Source organism: Crinia signifera, chromosome 8 (assembly GCF_055691185.1).
Source record: "Crinia signifera chromosome 8, ASM5569118v1, whole genome shotgun sequence".
Classification (NCBI taxonomy): domain Eukaryota; kingdom Metazoa; phylum Chordata; class Amphibia; order Anura; family Myobatrachidae; genus Crinia; species Crinia signifera.
In genome coordinates this window covers 111,959,128-111,980,037 of record NC_139224.1, presented here as the reverse complement: position 1 = coordinate 111,980,037, position 20,910 = coordinate 111,959,128, and the positions used below count along the sequence as shown (strand labels likewise).

The following is a 20,910-nucleotide window of genomic DNA, read 5'->3' as shown; positions in this document are numbered from 1 at the left end:
TACCGTTTGCTCTTCTTTCTTTCTCCGCTCTTCATCCTGTAGCCGCTTCTGCTGCTTTTTGGAAACTACTTCTGTGAAACCATCATTGAGGTTAGACTGAGAGTCCTCTAATGTTGTTACCTCCGGGTGATCATCTATTATGACAACACCTAAAGCAGAGAATAGAAAAAAACAATGTAATGGAATGTCTGTAAAAACATTTTTTTTTTAAATGGATTATACATTTCAGAACTACAGGATACTACTGCAAGTAGTGGATGGAGGATGATAATGCATTGACGAATACACACCACTCCATACAAAAAGGAAAAAATAACGAAAAAGTTGTTACAGTAAGTCATCCTACAGGAATGAAAAATTGTTACAGTAAAGCTGTGTACACACGGTGCAATATTGCCAGTGATTTGTTTGTGCTGCGACGATAAAGGGCCGGGTGCACGCTCCTGTGTTCAGCCCCGAATGGATGCTAATCGCTGAAGCGTGCTCCTGCAACCAGCTGTTTTCCCTCTGTGGCTCAACCGGCATAGCCTCCTTTTCAACAGCGTCCAGCTCTGGTTGCTGATGAAAACGGGACACTGAGCAATATATTGCACCATGTGTACACCACTTAAGTCATTCCACAGGTTAACCATTGTTTAAGATTGGACCACAGAACAGAAGCTTAAAGTAATGTGCTTGGAAGTAACGTACTTGCATAGTTGTTCAGGTCAAACTGTGACAAGGCGTCCACCTTCTCCTTAGGCTTCTTTACCACCAATTTCGGCTCTTCTTTCTTTTTGCTGGCATCCTTGACTCCTCCTTTTGGTGGCACAGAGGCACATCCATCTTCTGAGTGTGGGCGATATGGGTGGTAGTGATGATGATGGGCATTACTACTTCCTCCAGAGGAATCTGCTGCATTCATCCCTGGATTCTGGTCATCTAATGGCCTAATGGAACAATGTTTCAAAATATTGCATCATCTTCACAAGTTTTTTTTTCCCCCCTTTTTTTCTAAATAGGGTATAATCTATAACCGAATTGGCTACTAATAGACTGAATCAAACAATTGCACTGATGCCAATCTTAGCCAATAAATAAATTAGTTTATAGCATTGGTCTTACCCTCGCTTGCCCCTCTGCAATGAAGTACCACTTCGCCTTTCACCCCTGGGTCCAGAGTAATGCCTGCTGGGTTTGGGTGCACCAGTATTCCCTCTGCGATTTTGCCGATCCATACCAGGTCTCTGACTAGAGAAACTTCTTTTGGCACTCTCTCTTTTGGGTGGTGATTGAGCTAAACCATCAGATGCTTTGCTGGCAGCAGGTGACTGGATGTTAGATGTGGCTGCTTTTCTCTCATCTCTTTCTCTTCTCTCATTAAAGTCGCTACTTTCAGAGGCTGTTTCCCATTCCTCATTGGCCTGATCAGATGAGTTATGATTTGACAAATCTGGGGTTTTGTTACCAGAAAAATCGGAAGGGAGTTCATGTGTATTGTTTGAAGCAGGGACTCCTTGACTAGATCCAGTAACTTCTACAGGTTTGCCAGCATCTTCTCTTTCGCGCTCTTTTAAACGCCTGAACCTTGGAGGCTTATCCTGTCTGGGTGGTCGAGTGGGCCTCTGTCTTCTTGGTCTGTCCCTTGAAGGATCAAACTTGCGCTCAAATTTCATAGGTAGTCTCTTATCCCCAGGAGGTAATGCGGCATGCTCATGATGTCTGTGCTCGCCTTCATCCATTCGCGGAGGTGGTGGCATTCTTGAATCTTGCTGTCTTGGAATCCACTGATTGTCTCTATAATTAGATCTTCGAGGTGGAGGTGGGCGGGTTGGACGCATGCCTGGCTCCCTGCCTCCACGTCGAAAACTTCCTGCTCCTCTGCCTCTACGGGAAGGTTCACCCTTTGGCAAGAAACCAGGTTTCGTTCGAGAGTCTTCATCTCTAGGAAAGGGTCTTTCTGGCACTCTCATCTCAGATCTCGATGTTCCAGCTTCTAATTTTAGAGTTGAAACGGATTTGGGTGCACGCTTTATTTCAGAACGTTCGTCTCTACGAGGTTTGATTCTGCTTGAACTCTCTTTATCTGACAGAGGTGTGTCACTTGCGCTTTCACGCCCTTCACTGTCAGAGTCCGTTTCAGAACCACGTTGTCTACGTCTCTTTGGCACGACCTCAAAATCAGAGCTCTCACTCCGCGTTTCACTTTCATCTCTGCGCCTATTAACACCTGGAGGAAGTTGCTCAGAACGAGGCTTGGAGTCTCTGTAATGTGGGTAGTCTCTGCTTTGGCCTCTGCCTCCCCGACCTCTACCTCCATAGGAACCCCTATAACTTCTTCCTCTTGAGTAATATTCCCCACGTCCTCGACCTCTATAACCTTGATCAGGAAACCAGTCTCTGTCTCTAGCTTCCTTCCTGTAGGCCCTTGGTGGGAGAATAGGTTCTCTTCTAAGAGGTACCGTAGCATGTGGTGGCATCTGTGAAACTAATGGAGGCTTTGAATCTAGTTTGGGTTTATCAGAAGGAACTTCCTTGTTATCTTTACTAACTACTCTAACAGTCTTCTCCTCCTTATTTGATTGACTGGCTGGAATTGGTAGAGCAACAGATTTGGGAACTGGATCAGGAGACGTGTTTTCTAAGGATTTCTCTGAATGTGATGTGTTAGAATTTGACACTTTAGGAAGTGAAGTAGTTTCAGTTGATGGCTTATCCTGCTCAGTTTTTTTAACTGTTGGAAGTGGACTAGGAGTTGGTTGAGCTGGTAGCGGTTTGCGTTCAACTTTATCTGGCTTCACGTGTTTTTCATGTCCAAGCTTCTCCTCTTCCTTTTCTTTTCTCAGCTCACGTTCTTCTTTCATGTCACGAAGTATAGGTTTCTTAATGGGTCCAGATCTTCTTACTGGTCTGTCTATGCAATCTTCCCTATTTCTAGATCCAGGTCTGGGTCCCCATCTAGTTTCAGATTTGGGTTTAAAAGGCTTTTCTATTTTTGAGATCTCAGGTGGCTTTGAACTCTGAAAGCTCTCTTTTCTGTGCTTTTCTTCTACAATTTCTTTTGCTAGCTCCGGTGGCCTAATAGACACTTTAGAGCTAATCTGTACAGTCTCAACCCTTCTTTCTTCCTGTTTTATAGTGTGCGCAGACTCGTTGGATAAGCTTCTGGTCAAGACAGGTTGGATATCAATTTGAGTGGCTTCTTCCATAGGGACTGGCTTCTCTGGTTGGTCAATTACTGTGTCTTTTTCCCCTACTTGAGGTAGCTGAACAGGTTCAGGATGTCTTATAGAAGCAGTAAGAAGATCTGGATCACGTGGCCTTGAGAAGAAGTCAGTTTTGTGCTGGTTTTCAAATGGAATATGGTCTATTGGGTAAGTTTCAGATAGATCATCATGATCCACAGATGTTTCACTCCTAAATAAAAACGAAATATATACACACACTGAAAAATGTTTATATAAGAAAGCATAGATAAGAGCAGGATTCAATTACATGCAGTGATCTTTGAGAAGGGTGGTAAGACTTAGCTCATATTATCTGGAATAAAGTTACTGGAGCAATTGGACAACCGCTTCATGGTAACTGCAATCAGGGGCATTAAGGCACATTGTTGCTCTATATTGTGATAGTGGAAAATGTATACTTATTTTGTTTGTTTTATTTAATGTGAATTGATTCACTAAAAAAAGGATTTTTGTACTTCCCAGTAAATCCATTGATCTGATTCCATGTGGGACAATGGAATTACACTGGGGGTATAGATGGTGGTTTGCGGAGCCTGAAACTTTACAATTTGCATGATCTGGAATTGGCTCCCAGCACTTTATACCCCACCTGACTTCAGTTATGTTATAACAAGTCCTAAGGAGGAGACTGAGGGAAGACCGAAAGTAACCAAAAGGAAGAACACACTCCCTAACTCTAAGTGACTGATCACCACAACAAGACAAGCCAAACCGCCAGAATTACAACAGAAAACCAGCAAAACACAACAGTGCATGGAGGATGTCTACATGTCCTCCACAGAAACTGGATAACGTTTTTACTGGTAAATTAATACAGTTTTCTTCATTCACCTTGTGACACTGGAACTGGGGTGTTCCAAAGAATGTAGACCCCAAGCCCAAAATTAGTCTCCTCAAATAGATTAAAACAATAGAATTTCACAAGAGTATGCATGGGGACAATGTGGTAGCCTGACAAATGTGAGCAGTAGATGCTTCATGACGCACACCCCATGAGGCACCCAGCAAGTAAAACTACAGTGAGCAGGAGATAAAGAAGTAGCTCAAGATCTGTTAATGGTTAGAGATTAGGTTAGTTTTTTACCTTATAAACCAAATCACTTTACCTGTAATCCTCAGGTTCTTCTGGTTCCTTTGCCGAGGTAGAAACCTGTGGTGTATCTTGATGTGGGTAAGGCTCAGCTCCCCACATCATGCGAGGCTCAGAAATTGGGACACCATGGTCTCTAATAGATCGAGCCATGTGTTCATATGGTTCTGGTGCAGTTGCTGAAGCCTCCATTTGCTCACGTCTCATTAAGGGCTTGGTTGGTATCATTCCTGCATAAAGTACCGGCATATTAATTTAATTTGCACCAAGTGGGAAACTAATGTACCAGTTTTATACGTAAAACAATGTGAACATGAGTGACATGATAACTTGCACTCTCGAATTTAAAGAATAAAGCATGTCCTACCTGGATGCATAGGTGGCATATCCATGGCAGGCCGTCCAGACATCATCCTAGGATCCATGTAAGGCTGCATCATTAGCCACCGAGGATCAAAGGCCATGGAAGCCAAATGCTGAGGGTGTGGTCCTAAGGGCTGATAAAGTGGCCTGTGCTGGGGGGGAGGCACAGGACTGCTTGAAGGTTGTGACTGAGCTGGCTGAGATAGTACACCTTGTTGCTGTTGCTGCCACTGCTGCTGCTTCATTTGCTCCTGAAAATTAAAGAAAATTTAATAAGTAGACAGTAGTTCTGTTTAAAATCTAACCATTCTGAGACCAGCACAGAAATGTACCTGCTGCCTCTGAAATCTTGGTGGCAATGACTTCTGAAATTGCTTGGAGTATCCAGATGAAACTGGAGGACGCATTTGAGTTCCAGGTTCAGAGTCACTCTCATGCTGTATTATAGGCGCTGGTGCTGGGGAGGGGGCCGGCGGAAGGGTGGTGACAGGAGACTGAACTCGAGGTGGTTCTAGAACAGGTGTTGGCAGCCGAACAGGTATTGTTGGAGATGAGCTCTCTCTATCACTTGAAATGCTATCCTTCCTGACAAATGGTACTTCCTCTACCACTATGAAAAATGAAAGAAAATGGTTTAAATTGGCAAAAAAATAAAAAAAGGTTGAAATGCTATCCTTTCTGACAAATGGTACTTCCTCTACCACTATGAAAAATGAAAGAAAATGGTTTAAATTGGCAAAAAAATAAAAAAAGGTTAAAATGAGAAGTCAAATCCTGGAACAAACCCCCAAGTAATGTATGAATCAGCAGTATTACTGAGAAACACAGCCCCTATATATCCATTTCCAGGTCAAATGGTTTTCCATAGAAGCTATTGGTCAGCAGCAGAACCAAAAAGGTTAAGGTAACGGTTAAAATTTTTATAGCACTAAAAAAAAAAAAAATATTTCTGGATGGATGCATGAGATGCATGGGAAAGGATTACGCAGAGTTCCCCAAACTCTGTTCTTAATGTGGTTAAATCAAAGTGGTCTGTGCTGAAGTATGAAAATCCTGAAAACCCAGACTGTTAAGAGACCAGAAACACTGGATTAAACGCAAAAAAAACTGTAACCCATTAGAAGACAATACCTAAATCTGAATTCCTGTCTTCCAAAACACTGTCGTCGCTGATTTCCTCTAGAACATCTGCGTCTGGTTGGGATGGTACCTCCTCCTTATCTTCTGGTTGCACAGGAGACTCTGGCCTCTCAGGTTCTTTTTCTTTCTCCGGCTGTTCAACCTCTGCTACCTTTTCTTCTACCTTTTCTTCTACATGGGCAGGTTCTTGAGGGGGCTCTTCAATCACAGTCTTCTCCTCAGGTGGTTTTTCTGCCGCTAGCTTTTCAGAAGAGGCTGGTGGTGCTGTTGAACCAAACTTCTCATTTAAACGTTTTAATTTTTCAGCACATGCAGCTTTCCTCTGCTCTTCCATTCGTCTTTCCTCATCTTCCCGCCTCTTACGGGCACGCTCAACAGCGGCGGAAACCTCCGCTTGCTGTCTACGCCTTTGCTTCCATATCTCATCCTCACTGGGTCGTGTTTGTAAAGGTGCCGGCCTAGGAGGACCCCCTGGGTGGCCTTGAGCAGGGTGCTGAAAAAAAGAAAAATAGTTAAAGGTAGTTTGTTCTTTAAATCTATGCTAGCATTTCAAATATACCAACATTTGACTAATGCTTCTATACATTGGAATCACCAGCTAGATATACTAGACACATCATAATGTGCTTATAGGGAAAAAATGAACTTCAAAAACGGTACAACGTTTTTATCCTATAGTACTTGTCTATTTAATATAGTAATAAAAACAGGCTAAACAGGCTATTTTGGTTACTTCCTGTTAAATCCTTTACTCTAAATGCCGCTGGGGAGGGGCACTGGACTATGGGACAAAGGAGCTTGCACTTAAACCAAAAACTTGCAGCTTTACATAAAAGCCCTTTCACTGTGCAACTCCATGTGGCTAGTACAACTTCAAAAAAGCCTGAAAGGCAAAGCAGTAACCCAGTAAAAGACTAGGGGACAAAATTAAAAAGCAGAGAAATTACGGTTAAGGCACACAAATAAGCCTGGGGGGGGGGGGGGGGGGGGGGGGGGGGGGGGGGAAATAATGCATTTAACCCCAGCTGGATTTAGAAAGTATTCAACGGAAAGTGGACAGTACAAGAAACTAAAGGGTACTTTTATGTTAGTTAGGCACCCACTATAGTAAATAAGCTCATACCCCCACTATACATGTAGGCATGGAAGTGATTTTATATAGTGTGGCGAGCGCAGCGACCTACCGCGCCCGAAGCGTGGCGAGCCCCACGAGGGGCCGCGTAAAACTAAGCAAATCGCTTAGTGGGCGCCCAACTAACAAATAAGTACCAACTAAAGACTGAACCACAACCAGTAAAGAAACTGCCTCTGCTGGCTTGAACCCTTGCCAAAAAACCTCCTTAAACGGAAGCACAAATTGTCAAACTTTGGCCCTCAGTTTATGGGCAGACATCAGAAGAATTTTTTTTACTGGTAACCTGAGCAAAAAAGTATATAGCTCAAGTCAAACAGTTCCTCAACTCACTATATTTTCAAGTACATGTGTAAAAAAAAAAAAAAAAAAAATCCTAAACAAAAAAACCCCCACACTTGTGTGGCTGACCCAAATGCAGATTTAACTTTTTTTTTGTAAGAAAATTGCTGGGTATTAAGCCTTCCAGATAGCTAAAATCAAGAGCTGGAGAGGAGCTGAATGTGGCAGTATCTCTTGTCTTAAACACTATATAGCCTGCAGAGGAATGACTTGCTGGTGATTGTCTAGCTATCTGGCACACCTGCACCACCACCACCAAGAGGTCAGACACTTACACGGTTTACTTCAGAGCCCAGAGTACTCCCTTTACACAACAACAGTCACCAATAATCAAACAAAGGGGTGTATTCAATGCTGCCTGCTCACTGTCACAGCGAGCTGGGTCAGTATTCAACGGACCCCCTGCATACGCCAATTCACTCTCGCTCCGTTTCTGGAGCAAGGGGGTATCTGCGTATGCGCCCGCTAAAACAGCGAGACTCTCGACTAAATGAAGTGGGCTCCCTGCATAAGCCGCGAGCCTCGCTGTTTGGGGGAACCCTCCAGAACCTTGATTAGGGTGAGCGGCCGGCGTGTGTGTTAAACAGCAAGGATCGCTTGTTTTCTGCAATCCTGGCCATTTAACCCCCTTGCCGTCCGCATTGAATAAGGGCCAAAAAGTTTACTTTGTTCAGTAGACATTTAATACAAAATAATAGTTAGGATACACCATACCTGTTGAGGAGCATTCTTTGATTGCAAAAGAGGAGGAATAGTTTTATCTAGTGATAAAAGGGATGGAGGCATCTGGCGTCTTTCCTATTGCAATGCAGAAAAAAAAAAAAAAAAAAAAAAAGCAGTAAAAAAAAAATGTTTTCGAAATTTCTAATTTAACAATAGTCCGTCTACATAATATAATAAACGTTTGTAATTGCCTTGGAATAGTTGTCAAATGAAGCATATATTTCAGCAGAATGTTAAGAACAGATGTAACAGTTGACTGTTAAACATTAATGGGTTAAATGATAAAGGATGTGTCCGATACTGCAAGAAAAGGTGGGTCCCATCATTTTTTTTTTTTTTTATGAGAACCTCTGTATGGGTATTTACATGGAACAATTGGTTCCTGATTATAGAATTGGTTTAACCCATCCCTGTGCAGCTTTCATCCCTGTTCACGTGCTACATATAAAAGCCCTATTCAGACATCCACAGTGAAGACCTTTATTGAACCAATAATTTTATGCCACTGGTAGCCACAGACACAAAAGTTAGCAGAGAAACTGAATCCACAATAGGCAGATCATACAATTACACACCACTTCACTCTGCTCACCCTTACTGGGAATACAAACTAATAACAAACTAAACCACCATTAGATATCTAGTTATTCAGCTTAAAAGTCAAGACATATGAGGTCTGGAAAATAGTGATTGGTCATATGAAGTATGATCAGATGCATAGGTAAAATTATAATAAAACAAACCCAACCTGTGCGTCCATAGGTGGACCTTTACCAAGCAGTGACTTCTGTCCAGTTATGTGTGCAGCTTGGGAAGAAGTAGTGGTTGGCCTTTCTTCTGATTCTTTACTGACCTCTGAATGTTCAGATTTTGCATGGACTTGCTCATTTTTAGAGATCCGATCATCCCTATGCAGATTAAAGTGAAGTATTATTTTATATCGTTCCGAGATTAAAAGAAAAACTGATATTTAAATATTTGCTTACAGTTTTGGCAAAACTACTTGTGCAAGAATATTTGCATGGTTGACTGAATTTTACAATTTTAAATATTAAGGGCTGAAACTACATTTTTTTTTTTTAAGGCCTGTCCAGGGTTACCACTGCTAGGGAGACCATACAGAATTCATACAACAGAAGCGGAGGACCAGGTGGGGGTACAAATGAGGAGGGCAAGGGTAGGATAGGCAGAGTAAGGGGTAGAACAGTGGAATGACAGGGCGGGACAGAACAAAGTGCGGGCCAACTGAGGTGATTGTCCCTTTCCTAGTTTATATTGTTGCAGGTTACCCAACTTTTATGGGTAACCAATACAGTTAGGAGCACCATTGTTTTTATCACTTCCTCTAACTTTCCAAGCCATTTGGTTAATCAATTTTTTAGCTCATGACACAAAGTTTGGCACATAAGCAAATGTGTAGCCGTATCAAAACCATGCTTAAATACTTAAACCAATTATTTAGAACAGGCATGTCCAACGTTGACCCTCCAGATGTTGTGAAACTACACATCCCAGCATGCATTGCCACAGTTTTGCTATTAGAGAATGCTAAAACTATTGCAAAGCATCCCGAGATGTGTAGTTTCACAACATCTGGAGGGCCAACGTTGGACATGCCTGATTTAGAAAGTGCCAAAATTATGAAACCGTGCTATACACATTGGAGACTAGAAGAGGGTCCTGACAGACATACAATGTACAAAAAAACTCAGTAAATGGACAAGAGCACTATATATTTCATGAGTTTAGATCATGTACATTTCCAGAATAAAATTCACAATGTTCATTATAAAAACAGTGCAGTGCTCTTTTCACACAGTAAATGTATCTCCACAACAGAGTGAATGCTGGTCCACTCCGTCCTGACAGCGCTACAGTTTTAGTATGGTGTTGTACGTACGGGTTTCCGCAAAATAATATAAATAGTTAAGGCTTGCAGTTTGGCAAATCAGAATACATTAAAAAAATAAAATAAAAAAAGCCAATGAATAAAAAGAACAATGTTATATGTCAACAGGACCTCCTTAACCATTCATACAGCAGATGCTCAGAAACAGAGAATTTCCAAGAACAGGGAAGGAGAGGGAAAGTCCTTAAAAAAGCTTTCACATTCAGGGACGTGTGATAAATCAAGCTAAATGCTGTATGTATGTAATAAGGGGTGCATATAGCATATACATATTCCATAGCAATGGAATTGCTGTTCCATGTACCTCTCTAACCTGTACAACATAAATTGTACAATTTGGAACTGAATTCAATAAACATCAGTTGGTCCTCATTTGAAAATCCTCATAGTTTTGTCTTTAGCTGGTAAACCCAGAAAGAAAGAATATTGGTATCCCTAAATATTAACCATCTATAGGAATGGGAAAGGAAGCTGTTTTTTTCAATATGCCCATATTTCTTATGAACCTGGTGAATAGGCATCTCTATTGTACATCTATACTCTTGTAACAATATAAACACAATATGACTTGCTTTGAAATATGAGGGAAGTGCATGTGAGATACGACGGGCAGAACAACCCGCTATCGGGAAGATCAGTTCCGAAAATAAATGGTACTACGGATTCAGCTGGAATGCTCAGAACGTAAATAAACAAAATACTGGAAAAAACACTTTGATCGTAACAAATATTTTAATAAAAAGTAAAAAGAAAAATACAAAATACAGTACAATAAAGTAAAAATACAAGGTACACAATGCTACATCACATCTCATACATATGGTAACGGTCACAGGTGATACACCTTAAGCCTGACATTGAATGCTACATATAACTTGTTAAGGTAGATTACCAGCTTTCCATCTTCTCTTTATGACCAGGGGAATGCTCTTCATCGTCGCTGAAGTTTAATTGCTCAGTGTAATCTACTTCACTTTGTTCTCCTGCAAGAAGAATGGAATCTTTTAAGAAATAGAAATACAATGCCGTCTATGCTACAGCCCAAACCATCTAAAGATCAGTCTCCTAAAGTATGCGGTCCCTGGGTCCAATGTCTAGCACAAGACACTAGGTCGACATACCATAGGTTGGCATGGACAGAAGGTCAACACAAGCTTATGGTGGACATGGGCATGGTTTCATTCAAGGTTTCTTTTTTACGTAGACTTGGTTCATACTGTGTGTTGAGCGCTTTGAAGCACTGTGCCCGAAGCATGGGGACTGCAGGACACTTATATCGTCCATAGACTTAAAAACCGTGCAAAACATGTGTTGACCATGCCCATGTCGACCTTAAGCTTGTGTTGACCTGTCAATGTCGACCTATGGTATGTCAGCCATTTTTGGGTGTCGTTCTAGTCACTGTCGACCATTAGTGGTCAACCTAGACAGAGTCTCTTATACCGTAACACTCTTAAGCTGCCCATACACAGAGCCGCTCGCCGGCATCCGTTCTGTACTATGTGATGCGCGCTCCCGCGCATCACATAGTACGGTACAAAAAGTATGTGCTGCACATACTTTTTGTACTAGGTACACATCGGATCGGATTGCAGTGCATGCACAAGGGATGCGATCCGTTACGATGTGTGCTGTTTAAGTCCCAAACGGATCCGTTAAACGGACCGTGTATGGGCAGCTTTACAATGTAAGAATCCCGATGCACATCAGAAGCCCCATTTTGACACAAGCAAGAATGGGGTTTTAGTGGACACTAACTGCTGCAACACAGAGCAGGACCCATCGAAGGTAGTACGCCATGTAGGACGGAGAAATCTGCTCCCTACGTCCTTCAACCAGTGTCTCTATATAAGACCAACAATGTAAGAGGAAGCGGTCATAAAACTCCCAACAAATGTGGAAGGAAGCAGATTCTTATAGGTAAAGAATTTATTTGGAAGTAAGGGGATGGATTTTGACCATATTCTTGAAGTGCCATAAACTCCTAGGTGTAGTCTCTATTCCCAGCGCCAGCAATTAAGAAAAAAAAAAAAAAAAAATACCTATACAACTAATAGCCAATTATTTATTTTTGGGTAGTTATTCTTGGTCTTGTGCCTCACTCTAGTGAATTTAGGTGGCAATCTGCTCTACAATTGTTCTTTAAGATTAGTACATTTCTGTAATATGTGGGCTAGACAAACACAAATTCAATAAATACAACTTTTGCACCTCAAATCTGGCAGTGAACCTTTATGATTTGCAACAGTATCACAGGTGAAATAATTAGCTCCACCTGTGATCTTTTTAAAGTGGGTCAATGAATAATGAGTGCACCTGCCAGGTGACCTGGACAATGTGCACTGTTGGGGGGTTCTTGAGGACTGAGGTTGAGTAGCGCTGATTGAAAACAAGGTTTTTAATTAGCTATGAAAAGATAAAAAGTAGTATTTTATTAGCTTAGCAACAAAAACTCTGTCAAGCTCCTACTTAATTACATTAGGGATGAGCAAGTTTGGATTTACTCTGTTAAGTTTGAATCTCAAAATGGCATTTTATTGGCTGGCACAGATGTTTTGGTTAGCCAATATGAACATGTGCTAGTTTTAGTGAAAAGTAAAGAGTGAATCCAAAATCCGCTCATCTCTAATTTATATACACAGAGTATACACAAACCATGTTCACTAAAGTAGAGTGGACATTGGCAAAATGGTAGTATGGAAAAATGGCACAAAATTAATGATTTTGGGCAAAACGTTGGAATAAAAAGTATCCGCGCATTCTCATCTGCAGACTGTAGCTTTAATAGAGGAACAGACTTGCAAGAAGATTTTACAGTATTGCCAGTTGAAGCATTCACAGGGTGCTCATAGACACCTTAGCTACCAAGACACCCTCCCTCAAAAGCATGGATACTTACAAACACATCATGCTTTAATACACTATTAGCCCCTGAGTAAACCAACATCGCCGTTTATGCAGCTATAACAGTTTCAGAAAGCCTACACTGTACAATAAAGGCAGCCCAAGAAGACACCAAAGCTCACACCGCAACCACGGTTTCCAACTTGTTAAAGCTAATGACAGCCTTTTCCACAAGATTTATACCCAGGGTTGCCTACCTGACCCTCTCCTTCAGGGAGAAAATTCTCTGCTCCTGGACTTCCCTGGTAATGTAGGATTGCCATCACCTGTGGTGAAACACCTTTCTTATAAATTACCTGGCTCACCACATGTGATGGCAATCATACATTACCAGGGAAGTCCAGGAACAGCTTTCTCTCCCTGAAGGAGAGGGTCTTGTTTATACCATAAGCAGCCCATACACACTGCGAAGCGGGCTGTGCGTTCTGTGCTTTGAGGTGCGCACTCCCGCGGCACCTCATCGCACAGTACAAAAAGTATGTGCTTGCACGTACTTTGTTTTCATCACATTGCATGCACAACGCACGCACAGGCAATGCAATGTGATCCGTGCTTGTTAAGCACGGAATGCACGCCCGTATCGGGGCGTGTATGGGCAGCAATACACTTGTCTGCACTGGGGTCTTTTGATGATCAGTGATCTCTATGTGCTATTCTTGCACTTCTCAAAATCAGGAGCGAGAAATTATACATTTAAATAATGCTTGAGTGGATAAGTCCTAACGTTGGCAACCCATATGAATTTGAGGGGGGGGGGGGGGGGGGGAGGGAATTAATCTCAAAACCACCTAACGAAAGACACAAAGTAGAACACAATATATACCTGCCCAGCCTTCGTCTGTTTCAGTGTCCAGGTTATCCAGCTCCTTGAGTTCAGTCGCGCTAATGATGGAGGGGCGTTCAACACCTTCAGCAGCCCATGATTGTGGGGGTCTTCTAGAGAGTCTAAATAAAGTGACCAATCATAAAAACCGGGCAAAGACAGTATTGTACTATACATACTATATCTTTATCTATATAAACACATACACACATATATACATACATAGCTTACAAAGGCAGATGGCTGAGCGCTGATTTTTCTTAACAAACAGGTAACACTTAACAGTTACTGCAACATATCTCCAGTACACATAAAGAAATACATAGAACGTAAAATGAAATTTTTGTTGGGATCTCATTTTTACACAACTTCTACTGGCCAGAGCTCCAAGTCAGTAAGCAGCAGCCAATAAAAAAAGTTTGTGATCTTTAATACAATGATAAAAAGGTGGTCATACACTGCTGCGATGTATGTTCATCTGATCCCCCTTGAGCCAGTAGGCTCTTTTCACATTCAAATGTATCACATGCGACGCTGTTCCCCACCGCTGAATCCAAATATCGTATGCGCACAGGGCAATGCATCATGTTGGATGTCAAAACACATCCGATTCAGCCTGATTTCATCAGATTCGTTGGCATCGGATGAAAACTGTTCAAAATCAGACCTGTGCATGGGGGCCTTAAGTTTCTCACCTGTTATTCTCTGCTGGTGTGGGATAACGTGTTGGCCCCTGCATTGGGGGAAATGGAAGTCGTGGATAAGAAGGGAACATCTGTGGACAAACACATTGCAATTATTAACATATGTATATTAAGAATATTCTACTGGACTTTGAAACAAGGAAAAAGGCAAAAGCTAAATGTTTTGTCTTGTCAATTAAAGGATATCTGCCAAATAACTTTTCATTTAATAGAAGAATAAAATGTAAGCGGAAGTGTTTATTCCTTTTCTAATAAACACCTCTACCAATGTATTTTATATAAGGTATAAGAAACCAGAGGTTATCACCTGGCAATGCTCCCAAATTGATCTACCCCGGCACCTACAAGCAGCATGGCAACTTGTGATTACCAGTAAATCCTTTACTCCGAGTCCATAAGGGATACTGGGGATTCACTTAAATATGGTGGGGTATAGATGGGGTCCAAAGGAGCCCATGCACATAAAACTTCAAACAGGGTTTTCTGGCTCAACCCCCCCTATGCCCCCTCCAAAAACTCAGTCTAAGTAAAACTGTGCCCAAAGGAGGAAGACATACTTGAGAGAAGGAAAGTTAGGGTACAAAACGGAGACACAAACAAACCAACATACCATTCATAACATAAAACACCACAATGTTGTAATAACAACTTGTAAGTCACAAGTCCACCTGCAGACTTGTGAATCACTGAGGAGGGTGCCCATTTTGGGAAGGCACAGCTAGGAAAATGCACTGTCCAGAGCAGGAGGCTCTAGACCCCGCACTGAGGGAAACAACTTTCAATTAAACAAATTGGAAGGCGTAACCTTATAGGGAAAGGGACTCTGGACTGTACCCCATAAAAGTTTCTAATGAGAGGTGCTCTGAAATATAAAGTGCGCAAAACTATTCAGAGAATGTCCACAAATAGAACCTCAATAAGTCCAATACTTTGAAATCTACCGCTATGTGACCCATTACCTTGCTCAATGTGGGATCGTGATTTTACAATAATTTTTTTTTACCTGTGATAAAGGCACTATGGAGCTCTGTATATACAGACACACACACAGACACACACACACACACACACACACACACTAGGTCAAAGATATGGGCCTGCCCACCAATGTCAAGGTCTCCTGTTAAGCAGCTGCCCAACACTCTGGGGTTTAGGTCTGGGGCACAGGGGCAAGCAAACCAGTAGTGATGCCCAGGAGTGGCCCAGACAAAACTGCTCGAAGCGCGCTACGCCAAACATCCACTCCAACAAAACCGACCATATATAAAAATGATTTTATTTCTATAATGGCCGTTTTCTTGGGGGAATGTTTGGCTGTAAGAGAAACAGTGACACTGACCATCAGGAGTTGTAGAATGGACAAGCATTGGTCCTAAAGTGATTATCTGCAATACTTGGCGGTTCCTTTTGATCCCTTTCAGCACCCCATGGTGAGCAGCGTCTCCCAGATTGGATCAAAAAAATTCACATTATATACATCTGGGTGTGGCATGTGCATTTGTCATGGATCATATACAGTTATTTCAATAACAAGTGTACGATACCTAGAGTCATCATGCTTACATTTCCAGCAAATTGGGGCATCATGCCTCTGTACTGAGGAGGTAGGCCAGGTTGCTGTTGTCCATTCAATTTTAGAGGATTGGGGGCACCATGACTAGCTCGTTTATCCCCAATCTTGCTCTGGTCTGCAGCACCAGGTAGAGCAGGATTAGATGCTCCATCCTCTCCGACTGGAGGAACGTTTTCTTGGTCAGCAGGTGCAACTGGCGTGCCAAGGTTTCTTCCTCCACCCTCCCGCCAACTGGCCACATCAGCTATGTAAGAAAGAACAAAAGTTAAGACTCCAGTTCCTGACAAAGGAATACATTTCCAAATAATGCTGCAAGATGAGGCGATGGGAAAACAACTTTGGAGATATGCGGAATTCAAATGGTGGCGAGTAACTCGCCTGGCCGAGTTCTTGAACACCCGCTGCCCTCTATTGCCTACAACTGAATTCCCCCATAATGTGCATTCTCCAAATCAAATGGGGACTGTATATTTGTATATACTTCTCCGATTTGGTGAGCATGCACACAGATGCACAACTCAAAGGCTTGGTATCCTAAATGGACAGTGCACTTATAATGTGGAGATTTTATTAAGGTTATATAAAATGAACCGATACACAAAAAAATTATTAATCCAATAAGAACATTTAGTGGGGAGTTAAATTGTTTTGTGGGTGCCCAAATGTAATGCGCACCCACCAAAGATACAGCGGTGTACACATACATCTAGCCTCATTACACTTTAAACAGCCCATCTAGTTGAGCCATGATGTGACGTGGGTCAGCATCAAGCAACTTTTCTGTAAAATAAATAAATATTATTCACAAAATATTGCCGATACGATGCACAGGCAACTCCTGAGGATTAAAAGTTCATACTGGAAAACACCAACGTAGCATTTCATATGCAAAGCATTTCACAGCAGCGGTCACACAGAATATGGACATGCTGCATATCATTTTAATCAGCAGAGTCTGCTTCTGCATCATTTTAATTGGAGATGCTTGGTGCTACCAAGTCACATGTCACTCACAAATCATGTAGCATCTGGAGCATAGATGTATGTAGACACATCTGTATTCGATTGCTTCCCTGCTGGGCCACATGCTGCATGTTGGTGACCATTAATAGGTTTATCTGCACAAAGCGGCTAAACTAGTTCTAGTGAAGGCGCTCCACCTAAGATATGGACACATTACAGCTCGCACCTCCGGAGGCTGTGAGCACATAGAAAATCCCCCTGGCTGAATGCACGCACAAACAGAGGTGAATTGCACCATCTAGTCATTTTTACATATTTTAAAGAGTGCATATTACAACATGTAGGCGTGCATTACTTTGTGGGCGCAAACTCGGTCCAGGTCCATAGTCATCATCTGTAACTTCTTTCTCTTTTACTTTTTCCGGCTCCCCAGCTGCCTGCAGACTGGGGAATTCTTGCTGGAAATATCGGTTTACTGGAACACCTGGGAAAGAGTATATTCATATTATAGATTAATCTACACCACAAGTTATTTGCAGATTATTGCAATCTTCACAAGCAAAAGCTTCAAAATACAAAAATGTAGTACATAACCGTTAACATACACATTTGGCCTTTTCACATCCAGAAAATTATAGGAAATACATCAGCTATAATGTAATGCTCTTTACAAAAAGATTTGCTTTTAGATCGGAAAAAGAATCGCATGCAATGCATCGTATTCGGTCCAGCCATCCCGGGATACCACATGCGGAACCGCCTGGGTGGCAGGTCTGCAAACAATACATTTTATGCAGAAGGACTGCATATGGTGTATCGTATGCAATCCTAGCCATGCCTGCTGAAAGGCTTGGCGATGCGATAGCCCGGGCTGCACAGTGGATCTATCTTCAGGCTCCAATGCAATGCTCATGGGACCACATGACATCTGATTTATCGCAGCAATTCAATGAAGAGTGACAAAATCGCTTTAATGTCCCAGCACCTTTACAAATGAGATGCAATAAATGCATAGTATCAGAAGCCTGTATTTAAACTGTGCATTTAATACTTATATGTTAGGGCGCCCACTATAGTTACTACGCTCATACCCCAACTATCCATGTCGGCATGGAGTTGATTTTATAGTGTGGCGAGCACAGCGAGCCCAAAACGCAGCGAGCCCTGCGAGGGGACGTGGAAAACTAAGCAAATAGCTTAGTGGGCGCCCAACTAACATAAGTACTGTGCATTCCTATACAGAAAAAAGCTTAAATTGCCAAAGAACTTTATGATGAATAGGATGAATTCCCTATTGACACCAAGCTAAACAAAGTCATTTTCTTTAAATGCAAGATAAAAGAATAGTTGAACATTCTGTGATGATAGCACCCATATGGTAAACTCCCTTACTGCCCACAAAAATATCCTATTATGAAGAAGGTTTTAAGACTTAAGCCCTTCTTACCATCTCCTTGCACACCTGGCTTGGTACTGGCCCATGATTTGGCAACAACAGGAACCTCTGGTGTAGGGGGAACAACTGGCTTTGGAGGTGGTGGCGGTGGCACTTCTGGTGTTCTATAGCAAAACAAAAATCATTACCACCACAACACTGAACAATAATACACCATATAAATATTTTTTTAAAGTTTAGCTGAAAATATGCTACATTTCATACAAAATAAATACTTTTACTTGAACATTAGTAATCCAACTTACTTCTCCTCTTCACACTGATCTTGTTTGGAAGCCCAGCCTGTTCCATCTTTGGGCACAATGTTCACGTTAGGGTCATTGCCTTTATTTTCTGCTTTTAGACTGGGCAAGTTTGCAGGCGGAGGCATCCGTCGAGACACAGCAACTTTTCCCAGGCTTTGAAGTCCATGGCGTGCAGCAACTACAAAAAAAAAAAAAAAGGCATATGTAATAGTTAATAGCAAAGTGTAAAGAAACATAGAAAAATAGAATTTGACAGCAGATAAGAACTACTTGGCCCATCTAGTCTGCCCCTTTTGTAAACATGTTACCTCAAACCATATTTGATCCTTATTATTTTGTAAGGATATCAATATGCCTATGCCAAGCATGTTTAAATTGTACTACTGTATTTGCGTCTACCACCTCTGATGGTAGGCTATTCCACTTATCTACTACTCTTTCTGTGAAGTAATTCTTCCTCACATTTCCCCTGAATCTTCCTCCTTCTAGTTTCAGTGCATGTCCTCGTTTTCTGTTGCTCCTCTTCCTGTGAAGAATGTCTCCCACCTGTACCTTGTTAAAACCCTTGATATATTTTAAAGTTTCTATCATGTCCCCTCTTTCCCTTCTCTGCTCTAAAGTATACATATTAAGATCTTTTAGTCTTTCCTGGTATGTTTTGTGATGTAGGCCATGCACCATTTTAGTTGCCCTTCTTTGTACAGTCTCTAATGTATTTATATGCTTCTGGAGATATGGCCTTCAGAACTGAACACAATACTCTAGGTGAGGTCGTACCAATGACCTATACAGTGGCATTACTTCTTTCTTTCTACTGCTGATACCTCTCCCTATGCAACCAAGCATCTGACTTGCCTTCTACATTGCTTTGTTACATTGCCTACTTGCCTTTAAGTCCCCTGAAATGGGGACACCTAGATCCCTCTCTTCCTCAGTAGTTTCCATTATAGTGCCATTTATACTATACAGGTTGAGTATCCCTTATCCACAATGCTCGGGACCAGGAGAATTTTGGATAACGGATTATTCCGTATTTCAGAATATTTTAATATTTCAATGATGTATTTTGAAGTATCTTGCATTTATGCTGTATAAACACATAATATACACACAAATATATTTTATTACCACATAAAATACACACAAATATATTTTATTTGTTCAAAAAACAAGGTTTCAAAACGTGAAACAAAATGTGTGTACTATCTCAGCACTGAATTTGAATGCCAAGCAATCATTGTCTTGCACATATATAGTGCCAGTTACATATCATGTCCCCAGTGATGCTGTTACAAATGTCCCCAGTGAGTTTTAAGCAAAAAAAAAAAATTTTTTTCACTTTCTGGAATGTCTCGTTTTCGGAATAATTCGGATAACGGATATGGGATACTCGACCTGTATTTAGTCTTTGGATTTTTGAGACCCAAGTGCATGATTTTGCATTTTTTGGCATTAAACTGTAGTTGCCATGCTTTTGACCATTCCTCTAATCTACCTAGACCCTCAATCATTTGTTTTCCCCTCCTGGTGGGTCTACCCTGTTGCATACCTTTGTGTCACCTGCAAAAAGGCACATTTTACCCTCAATTCCATTTGAAATATCACCAATAAAGATATTAAAAAGCACTGGTCCAAGTACAGATCCCTGGGGTAACCCACTTGTAACCTTTCCCTCCTTTGACTGTACTCCGTTTACTACAACTTTCTGTTTTCTGTTCTGTTACCATGCTCTTATCCATTCAACTATCTTAGAATCCAATCCCAAGCTTTCAAGTTTATTTAAAAGTCTGCGATGTGGGACAGTGTCAAAAGCTTTACTAAAGTCTAGATAAGCTACATCTACAGCCCCACCTTGACCTATTACTTTAAGTCACCCAGTCAAAAAAAGTCAATAAGATTTGTTTGACATGATCTTCCCCCAGTAAACCCATGCTGTTTTGGATCCTGTAAATTGCTGGTTTTGAGATATTCTACAACTCTTTGTTTTAAGAGTGTTTCCATCAATTCCCCTACTACTGATGTAAAGCCCCAAACACACTAGAAGATGAAGTGAAAGATATCTTCCAGAAAGCCTATTCTGAAAGTTATTTTACGTTGTTGTCAGTCTCTATTTGGCCTGAAAAATAAATGTTGCTACCATTATGTAAAGGCTACACCATGAGGACTAGCAGATGTACAGTCTTAGAAAGGGGGATAGTACACACACACACACACACACACACACACAGGATGAATATCCGTTATCCGAAATGCTCGGGACCACGAGCATTCCGGATAAGGGATTTTTCCGGTTTTTGGAAAAAAAAATTGGTACTT

At 41.5% G+C, this 20,910-nt stretch overlaps 1 protein-coding gene across 8 annotated transcripts in view; it reads right to left on the bottom strand.

Moving 5' to 3' along the window:
- The window catches only part of PRRC2C (proline rich coiled-coil 2C), a 61,023-nt gene that overhangs the window by 16,874 nt on the left and 23,239 nt on the right, over positions 1–20,910 (bottom strand). For all 8 annotated transcript variants that reach the window (XM_083157002.1, XM_083157005.1, XM_083157003.1 and 5 more), the window contains exons 3-18: positions 18,595–18,772; positions 18,341–18,453; positions 17,249–17,377; positions 15,921–16,174; positions 14,349–14,428; positions 13,654–13,775; positions 10,819–10,909; positions 8,766–8,925; positions 8,009–8,092; positions 5,812–6,313; positions 5,013–5,290; positions 4,685–4,931; positions 4,334–4,547; positions 1,105–3,396; positions 691–929; positions 4–149 (exon numbers count right to left, since the gene is read on the bottom strand). In XM_083157002.1, coding sequence (XP_083013128.1) covers positions 4–149; positions 691–929; positions 1,105–3,396; positions 4,334–4,547; positions 4,685–4,931; positions 5,013–5,290; positions 5,812–6,313; positions 8,009–8,092; positions 8,766–8,925; positions 10,819–10,909; positions 13,654–13,775; positions 14,349–14,428; positions 15,921–16,174; positions 17,249–17,377; positions 18,341–18,453; positions 18,595–18,772 — 5,129 coding nt within the window. The remainder of the gene's footprint in view (positions 1–3; positions 150–690; positions 930–1,104; positions 3,397–4,333; positions 4,548–4,684; positions 4,932–5,012; positions 5,291–5,811; positions 6,314–8,008; positions 8,093–8,765; positions 8,926–10,818; positions 10,910–13,653; positions 13,776–14,348; positions 14,429–15,920; positions 16,175–17,248; positions 17,378–18,340; positions 18,454–18,594; positions 18,773–20,910) is intronic.